The 25,687-nt window shown below is 40.1% G+C and overlaps 1 protein-coding gene across 1 annotated transcript; it reads left to right on the top strand.

The window, feature by feature from the left end:
* Positions 1-1,865: 1,865 nt before the first annotated feature.
* On the top strand, positions 1,866-13,634 carry esyt1a (extended synaptotagmin-like protein 1a). The gene is made up of 31 exons (XM_028410421.1): positions 1,866-2,186; positions 2,893-2,934; positions 3,906-4,040; positions 4,226-4,299; positions 4,535-4,607; positions 4,688-4,777; positions 4,866-4,921; positions 6,067-6,187; positions 6,409-6,585; positions 7,082-7,164; positions 7,330-7,378; positions 7,637-7,726; positions 8,085-8,180; positions 8,268-8,339; positions 8,419-8,505; positions 8,686-8,835; positions 9,019-9,201; positions 9,294-9,470; positions 9,547-9,629; positions 9,725-9,773; positions 9,869-9,958; positions 10,619-10,714; positions 10,853-10,924; positions 10,999-11,085; positions 11,164-11,310; positions 11,702-11,805; positions 11,928-12,020; positions 12,118-12,249; positions 12,325-12,430; positions 12,526-12,575; positions 12,670-13,634. The coding sequence occupies exons 1-31, from the start codon at positions 1,866-1,868 to the stop codon at positions 12,695-12,697; spliced, it is 3,213 nt and encodes a 1,070-aa protein (XP_028266222.1). The 3' UTR covers positions 12,698-13,634.
* The last annotated feature ends 12,053 nt before the right edge of the window (positions 13,635-25,687 follow it).

Below are 25,687 nucleotides of genomic sequence, written 5' to 3'. Positions count from 1 at the left end.
TAATCTATAAACAGCATTCTAACATAGGTGTCTTTGTGTTCGAGGTGTGAAGAGGACACTGTCCCTAGTGTCTTCTGCCATTCTATTTTTGTTGTGTTTGCTGTTGCTATTAGTGTCAGGTAATCGTCTATGCACAACCTCCTGCTTTACAACATCTTTTCTTAACAGGACAGAACACAACACATCACAGATTCTAACGCTGTAATAACTATATCATCGCCTTACCGTTTAAGTATTTATGTTCACCAAATGGGGAAATTATTGGCAGACGTTTGTTCAAATACTTTCTTTATAAAAAATTGTGTGTCAGCCCCTAGAGTCATGACATGGTATAGTATTGAGCTGTTACACAAACTTTTCTGGCATCAATTGAGAAATCTGATTTTTGGTATAGATTAAGAAACCTTTATTAGTCCCACAATGGGGAAATTGCATTTTTGCAACGGCATACAGACAGCAAGGGATAAGTTAAGAAAAAGATATATACATCATAAAATAGACTACCAATAAAAAGATATATACATAATAAAATAGACTCAATCAAAAAAAAAACCACTTTACATATTAACAGTTATTGCACAGGTGAGTGGCGGTAGAAGTGGTTTATAAGAAAACTGTACATAGTGCATCAAAAACTAAATACATATTGTACACTGTGGTGTGTGAATATTGCACCTATCAGAAGTGTTTATAAAATATTGATTACATGAATGCTAAATATTCTGTAACATTAACATGTAGGCTATACACTGTAACCCAAAGTCAGGAGATAGGTTAGTCATTAAAAAATAAGTTGTTTTTTATCGCTGACACAACACAGTTTTTACTTTGGCCTTCCTGTCATGACACAGCATGCATCATTACAAAAATCACGTCTCATAATCTTGTGACTTAAACTTCTGCTTCTTCTGAAATTCAGTGAACCAATTCTTTATTTAAATGTCTGTTTGTTAACAAATTTTGTTATGACAGCTTGAGGATAGGATGACTAAAACATCATAAAGGTCTAATTACTGCGAAATGTCCCAGCTTGGGGTGAAAGTATTTGTATTATATTCTGTTCTATTCTATTGGGAGCTGATTGGCTGAAATGAATATTTAAAAAAAGACTTAATTCATAAGTGGAGCTCCTAATAGAAACACTACTGGACACTGTGCTTTGCAAAAATTGCTCACTTTATGTGTGCCTAACGGTGCAACATGGTGCACACGTTGCTGGGTGAAGCCTCACAGCTGATGGTCACACCTTTCCGTAGGCGAACCTCTGCACTGAGAGCTGCTGCAGTGGAGGTGAGCGCTTGCGCGTTCAGGAAGATTTATTCCAGTTACGTAAAAAAAAAGATAACGGACCAGCTGCGTCCATTTGTACAGTGTTTTTGGGCGTAGATGTTTTTTTGTGGCACATTTGGACGGCGCTGCTGTTAATGTGCCCTCTGGTGTGTTTACAATAAACAGCAGCTTCGGTTTGCAGGCTGGAGGTAAACGCTCCGCCCGAGTCAGCGCATGACGCTACAAGTTAATTCTAGTGTTGAGGCTTCTGCTGGATGTGAAGGAGGGATTGAAGCAGAGACCGCCCTCTCGGGTCTTAGTCCCTGTTTGCCCTGCTGTCTGAGAAAAGCTGCACACGTAAATGAAACACGGAATCGCCCGGCAGAGTACCTCGCGGAGCGGAGCAGAGGAGGGAGCGCAACGAAGACGAGTCGTGATCATGATTTAACCGACTGAAGCCTGTACTTCACCGCTCGATGATCCCTGTAGTAGTTACACGGTGGTAAGTGTTCACCGGCGCTTGCCACTCTGTCGCAGAAGTAGAGAATCTAAATCTAAAGGCCAGGTCTAGCTGCTGAAGTCACATCGATCTTGCCATGCCAACCGCTGATGCAGAGCCGGGCATGAGCAGAATCAGTGCGCCCCCGGCCTCACCGAGCCAGCCCCCCGGTGAACGCGCAGTGAGTGTGCTCTGGTCGTTTGGAAAATGCCTGGGTGCTCTCCTACCGGTGTACCTGGCCGGATATTATGGCTTCAGCATCAGTGTGGTGCTGTTCGGTCTGATGATCTACATGGGATGGAAGCACAGCCGAATAGATAAAGTGATGAGGCTGAAGTCTGCCATGTACCTTCTGGAGAACGAGATGGAAGTCACCACTGAGAAGGTTTTCAGAACCAAGAAGGATCTGCCTCCCTGGGTGAGATCACTGTCATCCTCTGCACCTTACATGTGTGTTGAATATAAGCTGCTGTTCTAGATTATTCCATGCATAACAGTAAATATGTGTATGGCTGCCCTTTGTGTTCACTGCCTTTCCCCTAATTTAGACATTCTTAATGTGCAGTGTCTGGGGACTTGCTACACACTGAGGAATGTGAATTACAATGTCAGTGTAAATGTGAAGCATCTGAGGGTCACGTTGAAAGGACTGCAGAGTGTGGGTTGTTTGCACAAATTTGTTTAAACTACAATATGAGAGATTCTCTGTGGGGGTTTCCTCTTCCCCTTTCGCTTCAGTAGAGCTGCTCCTGACCTTATCTGGCTTCAAAAACCGGATGACTCATAAACATCAGAGCAGAGCAGAGGCAGTAACCAGGACCACCATATCAGGATAAAGAGAGAATAAACCATGTGTGTGTGTGTGTGTGTGTGTGAGGCTCTGATCTTATATACAGCATGTGGTTTCCTGAAAATGTTTTCAATGACCACAATAGCTGCAGTGGCTGTTGCTCTATTTTTTCATGTCTCTGTGTTAAAGTCTCTCTCTCTCTCTCTGTATTAAAGACAGAAAGCTGTTATCATTAGAAATTTACTGTTTGTGTTTTCTGTAATGATCATCTCACAAATTTGAACTGCACTGTTAAATGCTGGAGGTCTTTTTTACACTGTGCTGTCATCCACAGGTCAACTTTCCAGATGTGGAAAAAGTGGAGTGGCTCAATAAGGTGTGTTTTTTCTCCCCTGTCTTAGTATAAAGTTCATATTGCATTCTGTTTTTGGCACACTGTGTGATGATGGCACTGAGTGTTGTTAAGTAAAGCAGAGGAAGTAACAAATGATTTTAAGATAAGGTATTCCTGGCTTACTTCAGTAACTCCGGTCGTACCTTACATTTAGTATTAAAGATTATGCTGACTCCATGTGACCCAGCGCCCGGTGCTCCCTCCCATCACGGCCGATAATCTACTGGTGTAATTAAGAGGCAGGAGGAGTGGCTCGGATCATATCGCAGCTTCTTCATCACTGTGACAGTGCTCTAACCTCACATCAGTGCAGGCGAAGTGTGGTTATGAATACTAATACAAAACTGTGCCCATCTGGAGGGGAAAACTGTAATGAAGTCGCTGACCGAAGCCCAGATTGTGGGATGGCAATTTGCTGGACTCATCTTTCACCCGGCCCACGTCTGTCCTCTGGCCAGGCTGAAATACAATACAGCTACTCGCATGCAGCCATCTACAGAATGTTCTTATCTTAAGCAATACAAAGTGAGCAATGCAAGAGTTACACTTCAAAAGACTGCATTATTACCACATGCACATCTGTATGTACAGCATAAGCCTGGGACACCTGCTTGTAGCTGCAGACAACTGGTAAACAGTAGCTAACAGGACCTGGCACCTCTCCCATACACATCACAATGATATGCTAAAGCTAACACCAATATGGGAGTTACACTGACACACTGATTCCATTCACCCTGTGGAATGAGAGTAAAATGATATTTAACATGACGTGGCGATGCATTACAGATCAATACCTGACTTTGTATTGTGCAGTATTATTGTTTTTGATTCAACTAAATTATATTACCATACCTTGAAAACAGAACCACATTTTATTACTTTCATTAATGTTATTTTTGCATCATTAAATTCAATTAAGAGACAAATAAATAATTAGTTCTGTTCTGTAGATCCTGCAGCAGGCTTGGCCCTTTGTGGGCCAATATCTGGAGAAGTTACTGGTGGAAACTATTGCTCCTGCCATCCGCGCCTCCAGCATTCACCTGCAGACTCTCAGCTTCACCAAGGTCAACATCGGAGACAAGGTATCATAAATGCAGCCGCCACCAATCAGGCCTAGAGTATTAATCTGGGTTTTATAAATGCAAGTCTCATTGTTCACTTAACACAAGCCTCAGATTCATTACAGCACATGTGCATCTTTGCTAATGTGTGTCCATGAAAAGTGAGTCCTGTTTGCTTTGTTCAATAGCAGCTGTTGTTTTCACAGGCGGTGAAGGTGGTTGGTGTAAAGGCTCACACAGAGCATGATAAGAGACAGGTTATGTTGGATTTGTACCTGAGGTAATGCATCATCAATTTTATTCATTTGTTATTTTATATGTTTTTTAATAAGGAATAAATAATTAGAAGCTTAATGTGTCCTGAATTAGTTTCCTGCCAGTGTTTGTTTGTGTCTGTGCCAGCAGATCACTGTTTACTTAGCACAAAAAAGCTGCTCTGTCTGTTATTACTCGTCGGAGCTGCTTCCCTTGGTTAAACATTTACCTTAAGATTTGTCACTGCTCCTCTATTACAGCTATGCTGGTGATGTTGAGATCAATGTTGAGATCAAAAAGTACTTCTGCAAAGCTGGTGTGAAGGGAATCCAGGTAGAAGAATGACATTTTTTGTGACACTTTGTGCGGTGTACTGAAGTGGTCTGGTAACACATTGAATACTCTCATTGTAGCTCCACGGAAAGCTGCGTGTGATCCTGGAACCTCTGATTGGAGATGTCCCTCTGGTTGGAGCCATTACAATGTTCTTCATTCGCAGGCCTGTGAGTGTTTTTTTACTTTTTCCCCGCAGTGTAGTGTGAGCCCTGCATTCATGGTTAATATGATGCTTTTTCTGTGTCTCATATGTAGAAACTGGATATTAACTGGACTGGACTCACCAACCTGCTGGATATCCCGGGACTGAAGTGAGAACTCTGTCCTGCATGGATGTTTTTGTGTCTGTCAGGTGTAGTTGAAATGTTTTGGAGGATGCACTTTTTGGAACCCATACATCCAGTTCAGATAGTTTAATGTTTACTTAGATTAAAGTAACAGACATAGACTTCCAAGACAAACAGAAAACCAAGCCCAAATGTCAGTAACGGATCTGGTTGTCACATCCTGAAAGGACCAGGACAGTAATGCCCCACAATTTTGATCTTGTCAACAATACAAAAATAACAACAAACTAATAAATATCCCCCAGGGAGACAAAAAACCCAGCAAGTCATGCTGTTACACTGGGCCCAGGCTGTTAGCACAGACAGTGGTAGTGCCTATTTTCATTGGGGCCCTCAGAGGCTGTCCTGGTACGGTAAATAATCTAGATGCCACCAGATATAGATCAGTCCACCAGTGAAAGTAGTCCCCTATACAATAAAGTAGAGAATGAATACTGCGTATTTGCAGCCTGCTTTTTTAAATTTTTGGACATTTTGCCATAGAAGGTCAGACAGTCAGATAATAGTGAGATGAAGTCACGTTTTGTTTTCTCATGGGTTGTTGACAATGACAGATATTGAAAAATACCTGGTTCTTCAAGTTATTAGAACTTTATACCATACTGGAGAACCTGTTAATTTATCATACAGTATTATGATACAAACAACCTAATCTTTGGATTTCTTTGAAGTGACATAAAATATTCTATATAATTATATAGAATATGGAAGATAAATGTATGGTCTGTTGTTGTAACCCATATTAACTACTGTATATTCATATGGTGTTTACACTGAGCACATTGCTACATGTAAAAATACAACGAAAGCAAGTGTCAATGTGTTCCTGATTCATCAGTGTTACATGTATTGTACTTCCTCAATATTCCTTGTGGTAATACTTTCAATGACTGTCATTGTTTATGAGTGTATTCCTCCTTCTGATGAGAATTACCAACATGGTTTCACAGAAGACTGTGCCAGACGATGGGAGCTTCCTTTGGTTTTGTTGCAGTTGTTCTTGCATGGACACACAGTCAGCAGCAGTGTATAGCCTCTGTCTGTCTGTCTGTCTGTCTGTCCGTCCTTTCCCTATGCATCCCCAACATCACCCTTGCATTCATTTGCAGTGCCATGTCGGACACTATGATAATGGATGCAATAGCCTCCTACCTGGTCCTCCCCAACCGTCTCACTGTTCCTCTGGTGGCCGACCTGCACGTTGCGCAGCTCCGCTCCCCTCTCCCAAGGGTAACTGTCTCCATAATGAATGGCCTGCAGATATGGTGCCACACAGACTAAAGCAGATCTGTCTGACCATATTAGCTTCAAGCAAACACATAGTCTTAAGATCATACAGAAGATCACAGTGACAATGGATGAAACACAAATGTTGCAAAGATGTTAGCTTCTTTAACATTTTCATCTTATTAGTTCATGCATTCTTTCTGACATGTGTCTTCACATTCTAGGGAGTTGTGCGTATTCACCTGCTGGAGGCTGAGGACCTGACCGCCAAGGATACAGTCATTAAGGGCTTGATCGATGGCAAGTCAGACCCCTACGCTGTGGTACGTGTGGGAACCCAAATCTTCACCTCCCATCACGTCGACAGCAACCTGAACCCACAGTGGAGGGAGATGTTTGAGGTGAGGCCGCTGGGGGTTAAAGAGAATATACTCAAACCCGAACTGAAAAGAAACGTGATATGTGACTTTGAAGTGCTGCACCTAGTACTAGCTTGTCCACCAAAAATGATTGATGTTGGTGTCCTTGCTTTGTAAAAATTGCTGTAAGTCTTGGATAGTAAATATGTCTTTGGTGCTTCTGAGATAAACAGTTTTGAGGAGATTTTATCTTGTTCGGAAGTAGCAGGAAGCTGCAGTTTTTAAGATAAAAGCAGAGTCTTATGAAAGCTGCTCGCTCAGGAAGACATTATTCTTGAACTATGAAATATGAGCCAAACTCTAAATAAGCAATAAAATGTCTACATATGCATACACATGCAGTATAACACAATTCTTGTTGTTATAACTGTGTACCGCCGTTTGCATGCCCTTGTTACTGTATGTCACTTGTGTTTGTTTCTATATTTGTATTTTTGTTGTGTGTATTTGTCCATTTATGTGTGTGTATGTGTGTCAGGTGATTGTCCATGAAGTACCTGGTCAGGAGTTGGAAGTGGAGGTTTTTGACAAAGATCCAGACCAGGATGACTTCCTGGGAAGGTAGCTTATTCATTCTCATTCATTTACTCTGTCTCTTTGTGCTTCTTGTGTCATTTCCATAACTGCTTTTGCCATGTGGGACCACGGCTCTGTTGAAATATGACTTGTTTTATTCATGACTTTTATCGATTCTCTCTGTGTCTTTCTATATGTGTGTTTTTTCAGGGTCAAGGTGGACCTTGACATTGTAAAAAAGGCACGAGTTGTGGATGATGTGAGTAGTATTGCTTTGAATATCAAAAATCCAGTCTTACAAGTCTTAAAAGAATACAGTTACACATTGTGTTGCCCTGAAAACTATCTGAGTAAGATGAGAATGATCTTAGCATGTGACGGTGTGGACACCATGTGCCTCCTCGTGATCTGCTCTGATCTCACCGTCTTCAATCCTGCTGCCCTGTACAGGCCCAAGAAACTAGTCAGATGAGAGAACTGTGTGGTAACGAGGCCTCTGTTTTTTTTATGCACACAGTGGTTCAGTCTGAGGGACGTCCCATCTGGCAGCATTCACCTCCGGCTGGAATGGCTCTCTCTGCTGTCCTCTGCTGACAGACTGAGCGAGGTGAGGCTGCAGCACAGGGTTATGGCAGCAGACTTTTGGGTAGTGACTTCGACACCATGTATGCACTAATGCTTTCCAGATTGTTGATTTAGTATATTTTAGTATATTTAGTATATATACAGTGGTATTTATTAGCTGACTATTAATGGCCAAAAAGCTAACATATATATAAAAAAAGTATATATATATATATATATATATATATATATATACTTTTTTTTGCATTTTATGTGCTTTTATGTACGGTACTAAAATGTTATATACATTATTATATATTGTCAAGTAGTCAGATTTTGGGTGAGCACTGCCAGCATGTTGGACCTACATCATTTCCTCCTGCTTGTTTATCTTCCACCAGGTTATACAGAAGAACCAGAACTTGACAAGTAAGACGGCTGATCCTCCATCTGCTGCCATCTTGGCCGTCTATCTTGACCAAGCTCACGAGCTGCCTGTAATTATAAGGTTTACTTTTTCATTATCATGGCGTGTGTTCATTTTTTCTTAACTGTTACTCGCATTGTTTTTTTAAATACTGTAGATGAGGAAAGGTAATAAAGACCCAAGCCCAATGGTGCAGGTTTCCATTCAGGATACCACCAAAGAGAGCAAGGTGAGACTAAAAATGGCTCCATTAAGCCTCATTCTTCAAACCAAACTGTGCATAATGACATGTTTTTTCTCCTCTGCAGACTTGCTATGGAACTAACAGCCCTGTGTGGGAGGATGCTTTTACCTTCTTCATTCAGGATCCTCGTAAACAAGATATCGACATTCAGGTAAGTCATAAGTAACAACTGATGACTCATTAATTAAGCAAGCTTCAATAGTCCCAGTGTCAATGTAATTAGTGCACTAAAAAGCCGTATTGATTTCCCAGCTGTTTCCACTAATTATCTGTAATCGCTCTGTTGTGGTTCATTCTAACTCTGAGTCTTCTGCTATTGTTTTTCAATCAGGTGAAGGATGATGACCGTGCTTTGTCCTTGGGGAGTCTGACTATCCCTCTGACTCGCATCATGGGGACCCATGATCTTACTATGGACCAGTGGTTCCAGCTGGAGAATTCGGGTTCTGCCAGCCGCATCTACATCAAAATTGTGCTCAGGGTTTGTTTTAAGATCACATTGATATTTTTGTGGACACACACACTTGTGTTTGTTAAGCCTGGAAGATTCACCCACATTGTCAAAACCCTAACATTTACTGTGTATGTGTGTTATGCAGACGGCAACAGAGTTCTGTAATCTGCTGCTTGACAGTTACCCTCACATTTTTTTGTTTCCTCTTAGGTGTTGTGGCTTAGTGATGATACTACTCCTACAACTCCTTCTCCTCGTCCCTTACCATCTGGGCCTGGGATGGGCCAGGGTGGAATCACATCAGAGCTGAACCCTCTGGGACCCGGTGGCTTAGCTAAACCTCAACCAACACGACCACTGCACACCACACCCGATCCAGAGTTTGCAACTGAGGTAAAGAAATAAAGAGTCACCAAGGGTCAAACAGCAGCAGACACCACTCTCACACCCTGCAGCTTCACTACCTGTCCTTGTTCTGTTTTCAGGGAGTGTTGCGAATCCATCTGATGGAGGCTCAGACCCTGATAGCAAAGGACAACTTCATGGGCGGCATGGTGAAGGGAAAGAGCGACCCCTATGTCAAGATCCGTGTTGCTGGTATAACCTTCCGCAGCCACACCATCAAAGAGAACCTCAATCCCATCTGGAACGAACTCTATGAGGTATTTTTACTTTTATTTCTTCTGCCCATCTGATGGGATTTGGAGGTTTGTAACTTTATTAATTATTTTTTTTCAGGTGATTCTGACTCAGCTTCCAGGTCAAGAGATCCAGTTTGAGTTGTTTGATAAGGACATCGACCAGGATGACTTCCTTGGAAGGTTTGCCTGACTCATACAAATAAAAATATCACAACTTTAATGAGTACAATATGTCAGTGAAAAGGAGGAAAAAAAATTAAGCTGTATCTTTGCAGGTTCAAGCTTAACCTACGAGACATAATCAGCGCACAGTTCATTGATACGGTGTGTAACACATAGATGAAATGACTTGATCAGACATTAAATAATATTTACATTTACATTTGTGTGCTACTCTTTTACTCCTCTTCTACTTTTAGTGGTACACTCTAAATGATGTGAAGTCAGGCCGTGTTCACCTGGTGCTGGAATGGCTGCCCCGAGTCTCTGAACTACCCAGACTGGAGCAGGTTAGATATGTGCTGTACTTTTTTTCTCTCATGATGTTGATATAACACTGTACACATATAGCACAATTGTAATACAAACTAGAGGCCTTGACTAACCACACATTTATAAAACAATCAGCAGTACTACATAGACCAAGTTTATATTAAGACAAACTCATCCCACACTTGCTGTCGTTTTCCCTACTGCTTATAATGTGATATTTCCTATGAGACTTTCCTATGAGTTTGAGTATCAGCAGCTGAGTGAGACATGCTGTAAGAGTTAAATTTACAACAATGACCAGATCACTGCACTCTATCCTGCTTATTACACGGCTACTTGTCAAAGTAATCAATCATTTCACGCAATATATTGTGTTAAAATCAAATTTAACAGACATCATTAGAGGATCGGACATGCTCATTTCCCATAACAATGGTCTGGTCCACAGAGCATCATAACTGACCAATCACAGCTGAGTATTAAACACAGTGTGCAGTGACAGTTTTAACTGAGGGTTTTTTTCAGGACATGTATAAAAATGTGTATGTAACTTAACTTTGTAGATGGTTTGTGTAGATTACCTTTATTTCTGCTAATATCTTGCTCTGCTGTCAAAGGAAACTTTGACTCCTACTGAAGCTCTGTCTCTGTGCTGTGGGGTTCTGTTTCCTGCACAGATCCTGCAGTACCAATCCCAGCAGTCGTACCAGAACAAGGTTGTTCCATCAGCAGCTCTGCTGTTTGTGTATGTGGAGCGTGCCCATGGCTTACCGGTAAGACCATATATTTGTGTCTTGAGAGGCACAATGGTTTCTTTGTACTGCACTGCAGTGGGCTAATGCAACTGCATAATGACTTGTTCACTGGTCATGTAATGCTTTGACTACAGTTTTAATAAATTAATATTTCAGTTGAAGAAGAGTGGAAAGGAGCCAAAGGTTGGAGCAGAGATTATCCTCAAAGGTGTTTCAAACAAAACAAAGGTAGCATTGAACATGTACACTAAAAAATGGTGTTCAACAAAAAACAGAACTAATTCCTGTTTTTTTTCACATAGGTGTATGAGCGCTCCACATCCCCACGATGGGATGAAGCGTTCCATTTCTTGGTTCGTGATCCCAGAGATGAAACACTTACAATCAAGGTGAGAGTTTGAAGAATATGTGGCTGTAAATGTACATGTTTTCAAATAAAAGTCTAAACAATGTGTGTTTACTTTCAGCTCTCTCACAGCTGGGGCCAGGCTCTGGGGTCCTTGACACTTCCTCTGAGAGAGGTGCTTGTTGAGCCAGGCTTGGTGCTTGATCGTTGGCTCAGTCTGGATGGAGCCCTTCCAGAGAGCCAGATATTACTGAGGGCCACACTCAAGGTACTGAAAATACTCTCTTGGGAGCAATGACCTCACATTAATCACTTGTGAAGGTTAACCAGTGCTGCTCAGAATATCGGGGGAAGACAGATTCAACACATGGACTGAAGATGGCCTGATATCAGATGTTTTGGACATATTCGTTTTTGTAGTTCCTTAATTATGCTAAGTCAAGCTAAACCTCTTCTGCTTGTGTAGCTTCACAAGCTTTTAAACAGGTTTTATCAGTGGCTGAGAGACATCAGTACACTGCAGGCTGTGTGTAGGTCTGTACTACTGTGATGCTGTTGTTAGTATTTGCAGTGTATATGTAATCAGACTGGTGTTTTTCACCCTGGTATCTGCTGGATCAGTCATGGATCATGTCATATCTGATTCCCATGTACTTTAGATCTTGGACACTCAGCTGGCAGTGTCTCAATTCAGCGAAGGTGAAGTGGTGCCGAAATGGGATCCTTCTCATCTAGACCTCAGACACAGAACAGGATTCAACGTGTGAGTCCCACATCATACTGGCATCATTGACTCATTGTTTTGTATATACCTGTAAAGACAATATGTCTATCAGGAGGCTGTGGATATTTTTCATAATTCACTTGTCTCCCTGGTGTCTTTAGTGCTGGTGATAACACAAGCCCAGGCCAAGTGAAGCTCACAATCGGCTATTCCTCAGAAGAAAACAGGCTTTTCATCACCATCTACGCCTGCAGGTGCCTGAACCACATACATTTCTCCCATGTCATCATTTTTTCCACACAGTTGTTCCAGCTGTTACCACCGTATGCTTTGAATGTGATCTCTGTACAGAGCCCTGGTAGCCTGCTCCAAAGACGGAGCAGACCCGTATGTTTCCTTCCTCCTGCTGCCTGACAAGAAGGCCACCACCAAGAGAAGAACTGCCACCAAGAAGAGAGACCTCAACCCAGAATTCAACGAGAGGTAACACAAATGAGGATACTTAGAGAAACAAGTGCGATGATGCTGATCTGACTCATTGTCTCTCATCTCCTGTAGGTTTGACTTTGACTTTTCTCTGGAGGAGTCCATGCAGAGACGCCTGGACCTGTCAGTGAAGCACAGTGTCTCCTTCATGAGCAGAGAGAAAGAGCTCATTGGAAAGGTAGTTGCACACATCATAGATGAATTAGTTACAGCGAAGGGTTGCATAAAATTATGAATTTTACAGAAATTAATCGCATCCCTTTGTTCTCCCAGTTGCAGCTGGACCTGGAACAAATCGACCTGAAGACTGGTGTGACACAATGGTAACTATTTAAATGGCTCAGTTAACATTGCTGTGTAAAAATCAGGTTGTATCAGGAATTGCAACGTTTTTTTCTCTACCCTGTATTTTTTTAGGTATAATCTGGTGGCAGAAGCCAACTAGAAGAATGGATTCCGGTCTTTGGTACTATATACTTCAGCATTCGCTTCTGTGATCTGCGTGAATCGTGCATTCGTGTATTCAGCTTAATTGAAAACTTTCACCATCACTGAAGGAAAAAAGATGACATAACTGCACCACAAAACACAGTTTTCACCAGTATTTATCAGAAGAAATGTTTACCGTGTCATTCGTCAGATGTTGGCTGAATAGTTATTTCATAATAATGCAACTATGTTGCATGAGAATCCAATGTTTGCATTTAAAAGCATGTAAATGTCCCTAAAATTTTATTTTGGAAAAAAAAGGGCTCATGCTGTGGTCAATATCTTTAAAGTGTGACTTTGTCTTAATAATAATAATAATAATAATACAGCCACCAACAAAACTGAAAGTGATTACTTTGAATTTTATTTTTTACAGTTTTCCAACAAATCCCAATATTTGTTTATATGCGTTTAATAATAATTGCCTTAAGTATTACAAAACTGCAGTTTCAGTGTTTATGGAATGTGTTCCAGATGAAGTTTTATATGTTTTAATCAGAGCGTTACTTTTATAAACCAAACCTAGACCCTCGCATTACCACTGAAAACAGAGGTATGATACTGTAAGCAGAGTCTAAATCACTGTGCTTTTATGAAGAGAAAACTTTGTAGATACTGAAAACACATTGCTTGTTTGTGTTTTATGTGCTTGTGTAAGCCTCATTTTTAGTTTGTATTACAAGCAGAAACTGTTGAAGAAGCAGTCTTATATTGTATACCAGTGGCAGGACAGCTTTCATTTCCCACCACAGTCACCTCACCACAAAGACTTGGAGGCAGATTTGTGGAAAGAAACTAAAGAAGAAGAAACTGCTGAGCTTTAACATTATTTGAACATATCATCATGTATCTGCTAAAATTCTCAAATTAAAGTTTGCACTTTCATGAAGCAAGCCAGTGTTGTTTTATTTTTATGCCTCTGTGTTGGAGGCAGCCATGACTGGAGAATGTGTCTTCCTGCATCTTGTAATCAGGATATCTTAAGAATGTATTACTGAACTTTCTTTGAATTTGGCATAGATGTTCACGTGAATTCAAGGATGAACCTCACATTACAAGCCACATTGTTCAGTTCATTCTTTGGGGCATATATGCTTTGTAATAACAGTCTGACACCGTCACAAATATGTGTCCATGTGGACCTGGAAAAATTAAATGTAACTAAAGCCCCCCCCCCAGAGAAGAAAACTGCACCCTGAGTGGAGGCAGCAGCAAACTGTATTTACATGCACGAACGCCTTCCTGCAGTGATGAGTCCCAACATTACGTGTGACCTATTTAAGAGACAAACGCATTTCTCTTTTCGTGACGCAATGTGTAACATTTACAGATGAGTAATTTTTAAGATGTCCTCTTGATGGATGAATGCTGATAGCTCAAGTTCATAGCATCATTACGCGCAGCTAGAGCTCTGGCTCGTTATTTAGTGAAAGTATAAGCTCCACTTTTGACAGCTGCAGGTGTCTGATATCACAGTGGCACCCAGTGGACAACCAGGGAACTGACAGACCAAATAGAATCAAATGCATGCAGACAAATGTCTTTATACGAGGGGACGTCCTCGTCACACTTCAGCAGGAGGAAGAGAAATATATAAAGAAAAGTGGCCAAAAAGACAAAAGAGTGAACACAAACAAACAAAAATCTGAGACATCAGATGGTTTGTTCCCCCGAATCGTCTAGTGCCTTTGTTAGAGATCACTGATGATATCACAGAAGACAGTCTGCTTACTTACCAGTTATAATGTAATTGTAAACCATTAGTGCTACTGGAAGGCATGCATAAGGACCAGTGTTTAGGTTTGAAGGAGGGTTTAAGAGAATATATGGTGACACAACCACACCTGGAGCCACAGAATAGTTTTTTAGGAATATAATTGGGCAAAATATGTGAACTTAAAAATTATAGAAAATAATAAATAAAATGTATACACATAAACTCAATGCAGTATCATAAAACACCATGTTCACTGCTTCAGTACAACATAAAAACTAAAAATAAAATCCCACAACCTAGTGTCCAACAAAGGCACAGAGAAATAATCTCTCCAGATATCCAAATGTCCTCTTCTTTACTGAGAATTAGTGCTTTTGGATCCTTATTTATTACAGTCAATAGTCATGTGAATGTGTGATGGTCCTATACCACACCCAGTCATTCAAACTGACAATTTACTACTGGGTTGCATAATGATAGGTAATTCTTTTTGTATGCATACAAACACACACACACACACACACACAGGCACACACGTATGTTCCCTCGTCACCATTTCGTCACCAACGGCTACATGACGGAAATTAACGTCCACAACTGAGATTTTCTAAGTTTACCTCCACAGTGTTTCAGCCACGCAGAGAACGTTTGAGGAATTTACAACTTGGCTGGACTTCGTAACGGTGAGACCCGATGTGAAACTTTTATTTCCTGTTTTTTCCTAATTAATAATAATAATAATAATAATAATTAAAACGGTGTCTTGAGGAATTAATAATTTGCGTGTCGGTCATTAGTGTCAGTGTTTCCCTGACTGCACAGAAAGCAACCGTTTCTGGCGGCTTGAGCTTAAGCTAGTTTAAGTGCTCATAACAGTCCGAAATATTTAACCAATCTCAGCGTTTATTAGATCCTTTAACCGTCTACACACATTGCTCACGGTCTCTCTTTTCTGATTATTGGAACTCAAAATCATCATTTGCCTTAAAAATCATCAAAGGTGTAACCCTCTGTAAAATAATGCAGCCTCTACAGGTTCATCTGGAGGACGTGCCATTCAGCATTCACTCAGATGGTCTCCTCTTAACCCTCAGGCGTCGCTTTAATTTCCTACCCTTTTGTGTCATTAAGGACAAAAATGTCCACTTCTAAAAACTGTTATAAAAACTTAACAGATTAATATTTTTATCTGCCTTTTTCCCTCCATAAATATGTTAAACAACTTCAGCCCACATACACTACCGTTCAAAAGTTTGGGGTCACCTGGAAATGTATTTATATTTTTAATGAAGATAACATTAAAGTAATCAGACATACAGTCTAGACATTGTTAATGTGGTAAATGACTATTCTAGTTAGAAAAGGCTGTTTTTTTAATGGAATATATACAAAGGTATACAGAGGCACATTTCCAGCAACCATCACTCCTGTGGTCTAATGCTACATTGTGTTAGCTAATCGTGTTAAAAAGGCTAATTGATGATTAGAAAACTCCTGTGAAATTATGTTAGCACAGCTGAACTGTTAGGCTGATCAGAAAAGCTATAGAACTGGCCTGGTGAACCAAAACATTTGAACGGTAGTGTACATATTGTTTGTTTTTTTCCCCCTTAGATAACATCAAGACTCCATCTGACCAGTCCCAGCTTGGGGAAATGGATCACCATTTATCACAAGCACAGACTTCATATTTCCGCTCAGGGGGAGATTCACCAAAAGTCTTTCTTCCCTACAAAACCCTTCCTGGACAGATTCCTCGCAAGTTAGCAATAGAGAGGTATAGCAACTCTTTATCTGATGCAGTGTGGCTTAATGCATGACATTTGCATGAATGTTTACTGTAGGAGTAGATTCAGTGATCATATATAGCACGCATTTAAGGGTTGCTCTCTTTTTTCAATGTGTGTTTGTTCCTGTACTCATCTATTCTTCACCAGACTTCGAAGGGAATACTCACAGTTAAATGTTGAGCAGCTCCTGGCAGAAAAAGGCATAACCTCTCATCTCCTAATGCCAAGACATACTAGTGATGACCCGGGAGCTGCACCAAACATTCCAGACTTGTCACCATTCCTCCCGCTGGAGGTGAGTCCATTATTGCTGAAATAGATACCAGCCTATATTTGGGTATTTTCAGCACACTTATCTTTCCTGTGTTTATTATTAGATATTTGACAATGAGGATTTTGACTGCTGGACCCCAGAGGGCTGGCTTGCCTTGGGGACTGAACCTCAAAAACCTATTCCTGGAAAAGCTCTGCTGCCCACAGTTGATGAGAATCCTTCTGGTAAAATGTTGCACTGTCTAAATATTAAGTGTTATGTGGTGTTTTTTTTCCTAGCCATTGATCGTGGCGCTCCCCTTATTCTTTTTCAGATGACCAACAAAGCCCCTCCCTGGAGTACTGCTGGCATTTAGTTGGGGTTCTTAACTATAGTAAGGAGAGATCTCAGTACCTAGTGCAAAAGGTTCACCAAAACAGCACACAGACAGGTGATAAAAAGAATAAAGAGAATCAAAAAGAGTTAATCTTCTGTTGTTTAGGTTTTTGTGTTATATTTCTTTTCTGTTGTCTGTCCCTTCTGTTACACAGGAACACACTATTTGCAAGAAGGCAGGAAGTACTGGGTCCCGAGGATCAGACTGTTATTCCTTGCCGAAGACCCACGTGTTTTTGTTGAGCGGGTCCAGTTTGCTTATAACTACAGGGCAGAAACTGAGGCTCTAATAAACTACAACTTACATGTGGACTGCATGCCCACCTGTGAGGGAACACCATCTCTTAACACAAGCAGTCTCCAAAATATAGAAAATCTTAGCATATCAGCTGCTGGCCCTAGGTCGGAAACGTAAGTAATATCAAGTCTTATTTCTGCTTCTGTTTTCTTCTTGTTCAGCATAATCTGACAGGGAAATTAAAGGTAGTGCTATGTGTGCAGTTTAGAGAAATGTTTGGGGAACTTGCTGAAGGAGGTTAAACTGGAATATGACCGTGCTATGAACCGCATGATCCTTGACAAAGTGGTGAAGAGTGACCCTGAAACCTTTCCACATATGACCGTGCCAGAGAAGAACCCCGAGCGTGTCCCAGAAAAAGGTAGAAATCTTCTTCTGTATACACTGAACATTTATATTGACTTGCAGTCTAAGCAGTGGCTTATTTCTTTTTTTACAGGGTGTATTGCAATTCCTTACTCTACGTATAAGGAGAACAGAGCTGCATATATCTTCAGATCCATGCTAACAAAGCCAGAGGTGATCCATGCGTTATCAGAAGTATCGTCTGAGTGCAGCAAAGTAGCAGCCATGAGCCTGTTCAACATTGATTCGTTGAAACCACTACAACTGAAAGAATTTAAATTCCTACAGACTCAAGTCCACACACAGGTGCTGTAGCATTCGGCAGATACTGTTTTCTTTATTCTTTGTTAATAATTGTAATTTCCATCATTTGATTATTTCATAGTTTCTATGACGGATTTCATGCCCAGTTCAACTCGAAGTGCTCAACGAAAAATAAAAATAAGATATTATAATAGAATAAAATTAAATTAGAGGTGGACAAGATATAACTCTTAGTTATAAACATGTCTTTGACCACAAATCCCACATAAATTTAACCATTTAACCGCTGCTCATTCTGTAGTCACTAGGAGGAAAGGCCTTTGTAGTTTCCATTTCTTTGAATATATTGTGTTGCTGGATGTTACCTGGGAATAGCCAGAAAGACAATTTTTTTCCATGTGTATCATTTGTATATGATTTTAAAAGTGACAAATCTTTTCTTTTTCTACAGGTGAACAGGTTTCTCAGGGATGAATGGATCACCATGGTTAGCCGCAGCATCCGTTCCAACCTGGAGACTATTGGCAAGGGCGCGTACAACATCAACGAGTCTTCCTGGGACATTTACAAGTTATCCAAACTATACAAACTGATGTCTGTGGTCCGCTATAAACTGAGTGACTCACTGCGCTACCTTGTTATGAATTCACTGCTCAGCCTGACTGAGTGGTTGCTGGGTGCTTGCCACAGTCTGCTCACATGTCCTCAGGACCTGGTTTGGGGGGACAATCTCATAAATAGCCCCTACATGTAGGCTTGAAAACACTTGCCCAAATTTCTTTATGGATTTGTTTTATACATTCAGTAACATTCCTCTGTTGTTCACATGTAGGCCAAAGAGGACTCCTCTGTTCCTGGTGGAGTTGGTTCTTGACCAGACGGGAGTTCATTACAGCACTCCTCCTGAGGAATTTGAGACAACTGTTGTTGACCTGTTTGATAAGAGCATTCAAGCCACATATCATATACCAGAGCCTGATGAGGTACCATACAATCTTCAGTTGTTAAGAGTTACACAGCTATAAATCAAGTTATAAAATAAAAAGCTTCATTTCAGAAAATACTCCTGCATCCACAGATGGTGGTAACAAATGAAAATAATTACTTCACTCTCATTTATAGTTTGTGATGAAGAAGATGTTTATCGGTGGTAATCCACTGCTCGAGTCGGTGAAATTGTGGGAACCAGAAGTAACTGAGTTGAGAGAGAAGGTCCGCCATGCTCTGATGCAAGCAGCCATACCACTCAGAGCATTCCAGAAATATTTGGAGCTACACAACTCGGACATAGAAACTTTTCTCAAGTAGGTTTGCATTTGAAAATATGTTCATAATGTTTATTATTGCATAAGAACCAAACTGTCTTCTAAATGATTTTTTTTACTTTCTAATTCTTTTGTTATTTGGTTGCCAGATCCCATAATGAAGAACAGAACTCCCAAGAATTTAAGAAAGAGGTGCTAAAGCATCTCAAAGAAAGGGACAACATTGAACACTCCTTGCCATCTTCCATTGTAATCGGCCCATTTTATATCCAAGTGGAGGCTGTCCGTCAGTCTCTCATGAAAAAGAAAAAGGCTTTGGCTGATAGTCTGCTGGACAACCATGCTCTGAAGCTACGGAAGGAGATTGAAAATGTAAGTAAATCAGTATTTCAACTATAAATAGCATGCCATTGTCACAATGCATTGTGAGTGTTTATGTGTGCCTTTAGGCATGTGAAGAGTATGACATGATAAAAAGAAAGCTTCTTGAGAAACCTAATTGCATTGAGGAAGTGATTGAGAAGAGGGACTGGATGAAAAAACTCCCACAGCAGCTGGAGGCTTACAAGGTAAAGACTAAAGAGAATAATGGAATTTGTTTTTTGTTTTTTATTGTTGTTGTTTTACATTTTATAGAACCATTACTGTCTGCTTCATAACTTGATCAAATCTGCCATTCAGGAGGCCATTGGTAAGACCCTCTCAGACTATGAGATACTAGAAGAATTCCGCCACTGTCTTTCAGATGAGGACGTAAATATATAGTAAGTAATTGTCCTTTTATGATTTGATTTATTGGTTTTGATTTGTATTGTGTAACATGATGAAGTGAACTGTGAAATTAAACACCCTGTCACATCTGTGCAGTTGGACAGCTATTGGGTGGCCTCAAAGGATAATAGACCAGATGAAAGCAGTTGCCTCAGAGTATGAAGACCATGTGAAAGACTTCCAGAAAATCCAGCTTGCTGAACAGAGCGATTTTGAGAAGTACCTGGAATCTGTACAGGTCTGATGAATCAACTAGATCATCTTTATTTCAGTGTCTGTGAACACTCATCCAGGTCATGTTATTTATAATAGTTTAAAGTCAATGCAACTGGACTCATAGCATATGGTTTTACACCCCCATTGTGCAGAACAGCTTTCATATGACTTATGATATATTTTCAAGAGCAGTCATTTGCCTTTATTTTTAGTATGTTTGTACTGTTTGGTCCTAAAGTACCACAACTGTGTTTATAGACGGTTGTTGCTGGGTTTGCCAGACATGCAGACATTGATCATGCCCATAAGAATGCCGTTGAGGCCAGGGATACAAGCAAGCAGCTTACGGAGTGTCAGTTATTAGCCCAGAAATACAACTCCAGAGAACGTCTGTTTGGTGCAGCTGTCACAAACGTAAGTCAAAGAATGTCCATCAGACAGCAGGATTTTTATGTTGTTTAGTAATTTCAGAAGATAATTATGTATAAAAAACATACATATGTCCTTTTTTCTGTAAAAGTATGATCATGTGCAAAAGCTGGTAAAGGACTTTCAGCCATTTAAAGACCTGTGGATCACCACCTCTGAATGGCAGCGATGGAATGAAAGTTGGCTCACCGACCCTCTGTCTTACATTGACCCTGAGCAGCTTGAGCGCAATATCAATGAGGCCCATAAAATAATAAACAACTGTTTGAAACAGTTTAAGGATATTCCTGGTAGGTGGCACAGCTGTTACCTTTCAAACTTGGCAATGTGATTGTTAATGTGAGTTGACTTGTTATTTTGTGTACTCTGTGTCTTATACAGCACTAGGCTGCCATTTGGTTGCAACTATGATGTGCACCAAGATTAATGACTTCCGAGTGCACATCCCTCTAATTCAAGGCCTCAGGAACCCGGGAATGAGGAGCCGCCACTGGGAGATGCTCTCAGAACGCATTAAAAAAAAAGTAATGCCAGAGGCCAACTTGACCTTCTCCCACTGCCTGGAGCTTGGTCTACAGAACTATGTAGATGACATAGCCTATGTGGCTGAAGTGGCTAAAAAAGAGTACAACATTGAACAGGTACCTTTAAACAAAGTGAGAGATAAAGTCACAGCTGTTCTCTGGTCTACTGAATGACATGTTGGAAAACCATTTTGTTGGGAGCTGTTACTAATTGATGACAATGCATTTATATTTCTGCGTTCACCATACCATTGCAACATGTCCTCCAGATAGTATGGTTGCCTTGATGAAACATGAATAGAGTGCAAATAATTGCTTCTACTATTGTGTATGTACAGAGTAACCATATTCATCATAAGGTCAGGTTTGGCCAAATTCGACTGACAGATTTCCTACAGGAAACTCGGAAACTCCAAATGACCATATCTTTACAATGTTCTCACACCTTGTCACCTAGGCCCTGGAAAAAATGGAACGAGAGTGGTCGACAGTGGTGTTTGACGTGTTGCCCTATAAGGAGACAGGAACTTACATTTTGAGGAGTCCAGATGAAGTATCTCAGTTGCTGAATGACCACATTGTCATGATACAGAGCATGTCTTTCTCACCTTTCAAAAAAGCCTTTGAGGGTCGCATCAACACTTGGGACAGCAAACTCAGAATAACCCAAGTACTACCATACATTCATACTCACCTCACTCTTAAGGTCCTGTGTCCTATTGTATTGTCTTGTGCTAAGCTGCTGTCCTCTGCTGGTGCATACAGGATGTGCTGGAGGAGTGGCTGATGTGCCAGCGTTCTTGGCTGTACTTGGAGCCCATCTTTAGCTCTGATGATATCAACGAGCAGCTGCCTGTGAGAGGAAAGCCATACCAGCAAATGAATCAAATATGGAGGAGAGTCATGAAAAGTGCCTTTGATAATCCAAAAGTGAGAGCCTTCAAATTATGTTGTATTTTTAGGACAGATATTTAGAGCTTAGTGTACTATCTTAGAGCTACATCATAATGATGCTCATGTGGTTGCTGTAGACTATTTGTGTGTATGTTTTGTGTGTGTTTCTAGGTGATTGAACTGTGTCCTGATGCCCATCTTCTAGACCAACTGAAACTCTGCAAGACACTTTTGGAACAGGTGCAGAAGGGTCTCGGGGAATACTTGGAGACCAAACGAGCCCACTTTTAATGGGAAATAAAGCTCACTGTAAAATAAGTTTTCCATGTGAAACAGCATTGATTGCAAAATGATACATGGACACAAATCAAATAAAGACTTTTATAGATTTTATAATGCACTACACAGTAAATATTTGTTTGTAGGTTTAACTCCTGTGTTACAGACCCCGAAGTCCGTATGAGAGAGAGTGTGTGTTTTTAACAGGTTTAATTTATGAATGGGACGGACTTCTCTATGCAAATGACGCACCTTCGGAGCTTCTTCAGGAGTGGTTCGTCGAATACACCTGCACCAATGAGGGTCCTTCTCCGCTGGACGGGCTGACTCTAAAAGCCCGCGACAACTTCACTAACGCCTATTGAAAAACAGTTTAATCTTATGCTAAAAGAAGCGACTGATAATTTGCTGATCCCTCCCACAATGATGCAAGGAGTAATTACCTTGATCCCTAAACCTGGCAAGGACCCAAAAATATTGGATAATCTTAGACCTATCACACTGATTATAAAAATTATAACTCACGTTTATTAAAATCTGATTTAGACAAAATTATTAGTGACTCCCAGTCTGGTTTTATGAAAAGCAGATCTATTCACAACAATATTCGGTAAATTCTTGATCTTTTAGATTACAGTCATTTAATTGAGGATGATGGATTTCTTCTTTTCCTTGACTTTTATAAGGCCTTCGACTCAATCGAGCACCCTTTCATTTTCCAATGCCTTAAACGTTTTGGATTTGGTGACAAATTTCAAAACATCATTGAATCTCTTTATGATAATACAAATAGCTCAGTCCCATTACCAGGGGGTACCTCACCAAGGTTTTCTATCAAACGTGGGATTAAACAGTGATGCCCAATCTCTTTTCTTCTTATTATTGCCACTGAGATGCTCTCTATTTGTATCAAAAATTTGAATATTGCTCCTCTATATAGGCAAACCTATAATCATTAGCCAGTTAGCGGATGATACAACCATTTTTATGAAACAACTATCTGAGGTCCCAGAAATATTACAAAACATTGATATATTTTCTAAAGCCTCAGGGGCTTAAACTCAATTTAAACAAATTTCCATCCGTCTTTATGGGAATGTTGTAAATATTTGTTAAAGCACATTAACAAATATTTACAACATTCCCATAAAGACGAAATATCTGGATGTATATATCTCTAAAGATGTCACTGAAAGAGAAAACAAAAATATAAAGGAGGTTTTGGATAATTGTCAAGCTAAACTTAATTCCTGGTTACTGAGAGATATAAGTTTATTAGGTAGAGTGTTTTTGACTAAGATGGAGAGCATTTCGAGGTGTATTTATCCTGCATATTCTCTAGCCATTCCTAACAGAGCCATCAAAAAGATTAATCAGATTAATTTTTATTATATTTGAAAAAGAAAAACTCATTATATTAAGAAAGTGGAAATGACCAAAGAATATAAATATGGAGGTTTACAAGCCATAGACTTTGATTTCATAAATGGAACCCTAAAAATGAATTGGTTAAAATCCCTTTTAAATAGCAACACTTTTGGTTTCATATTCCTAGAGAAATTTTCAAGAAATTAGGAGGTATAGATTTATTATTAAGATGTGACTTCATCATTCAAAGGTTACCTGTTAAACTTTCCCTTTTTCATCAACAAGTTCTCTTATATTGGAAAATGTTATACAATCATAATTTCACTCCACACAACACACCAATTTGGAACAACAGGTACATAGTGGTTAAAAACAAATATTTTTACAACAAGGAACTGATGGATAAAAATGTTTGGTCTGTGGTTCATTTTCTTGATGGAGAAAGATGTATAATGTCCCATGAAAACTTTTGTTTGAAATATAATTTAAATATCAAAAAAATCAAAAATCCTTTAATTCTATAACCAGAGCTATTCCTGCTCCCATTCTGGGCCTAATCAGAGGAAGCCTTTCAAATTCCACGGTCATCACTCCCTGTTTCCCACATCTTCTAGTGGGCGGATGTGACTTTGCTTCCACCAAATTTCCTAACAAAACATTTAGAAGTATGTATAATGAAATTTCTTATCCCCTTCTCTCATTCAGAAATTGAATTGGCCATGTGTTCACCAAGGACATTATACGCTCCTTGCATGCATGCATTTCAAAAATATTGAATGGTGTGTATCCCTCTAATGAGTTTTTACGTCAAAGGTTTGGTTTTGACACAAATTGATGTGCTTTTTGTGATGATATTGAAACTACAAATCACTTATTTTTTCAGTGTATGTTTTCAGAAGCTTTTTGGACTGATATTCATGACTGGCTTCATACCACTGTTCTACTTGAATCCTTTAGTCGTAATGACATTATTTACGGATTTATTTCAGAAAGTAAGGAATATGATTTCTTGATTAACAACATCCTCATCCTTGGGAAATTTCACATTCACAAATGCAAATACATGTCAGTCAAACCTAGATTTTTTGTGTTTCATAACGAATTTGTTTAATTCACTAATTGTTTTTTTTCTGTTATATGCACCTGTTCTGTTTAAATGTCCATTGTGAAGACATAATGACACAATATAATGTACATTTTGTCAATAAAAAAACACACACATACAAAAAACACTTCACTAACGCCATCTTGCAACTGGCAAAAAGTGGAGCGACAGGTGAAGATTCCTCAGTTATGCTCTGCGTGGAATTGTACTAACCGGTTTACATCACAAACGAGATCCACTGGCATAACTTTTCACAGGTAAGATTGGAAATGTATTTATGAATGTATTTTCCATTATAAAGTCATTTCAATCATGAGAGACTCGGCAAACTGAATGAGAAATATTTATTAAGTACAAAGTTTGAATGTGCATTGGCGTCCTAGACCCCGTTGTGAAGACCTCATCCGAAAAGGGGGGAAAACACAAGAGGAGAGGCCGCTCGATCAGAAGATCCCCCCAGGGTCTAGACCTGGTGGTGGTGGAGAGCTGGAGGGCAGGAGATAGGAGGCCTGAACTGGCATGGATCTGGTGGTGCTTGGGGTGGAGGAGGGTTGCCGGGTTCGATCAGAAGACAGCTGGAGAGGAGATGGAGACTTTTAAATTTCGTGCTAAGCTGTGATTGGTCAGGAGAAGGACGGAAAGCGACAGCTGATTAGTGAGGGAGGTGCTATCTGTTAAGCACGCGACTAAGAGAGCGGAAGAGAAGGGGAGCAGAGGAGTGAGGGATAGAAGGAGAGAGATTAGGAAGTGGATAGGGATAAATGGTGAATGATGGGAAACAGTCTTCCTGATTGAACTTACGCTAAGAGCTACATTTGTGGCCAGTACTGTTAATTCTCCGGTATAATACTGTGAATTCCCGCTGTGAAACCAGTCTCAAAACAACCAATCAATCTTTCATATGTTACATAATTGGACCGAAGTAAAAACTTTGATTGTTGTTATTTGTTTAGCAAGCCTTTACCATAATATGTAGGTTTCCAAAAGATAGAAAGCTGAGAAAGCGATGGGAAACGGCCGTCAAAAGGGAAG

The sequence above is a fragment of the Parambassis ranga genome, chromosome 7 (genome assembly GCF_900634625.1).
Source record: "Parambassis ranga chromosome 7, fParRan2.1, whole genome shotgun sequence".
NCBI lineage: Eukaryota > Metazoa > Chordata > Actinopteri > Ambassidae > Parambassis > Parambassis ranga.
This window is presented reverse-complemented; position numbering and strand designations above follow the sequence as displayed.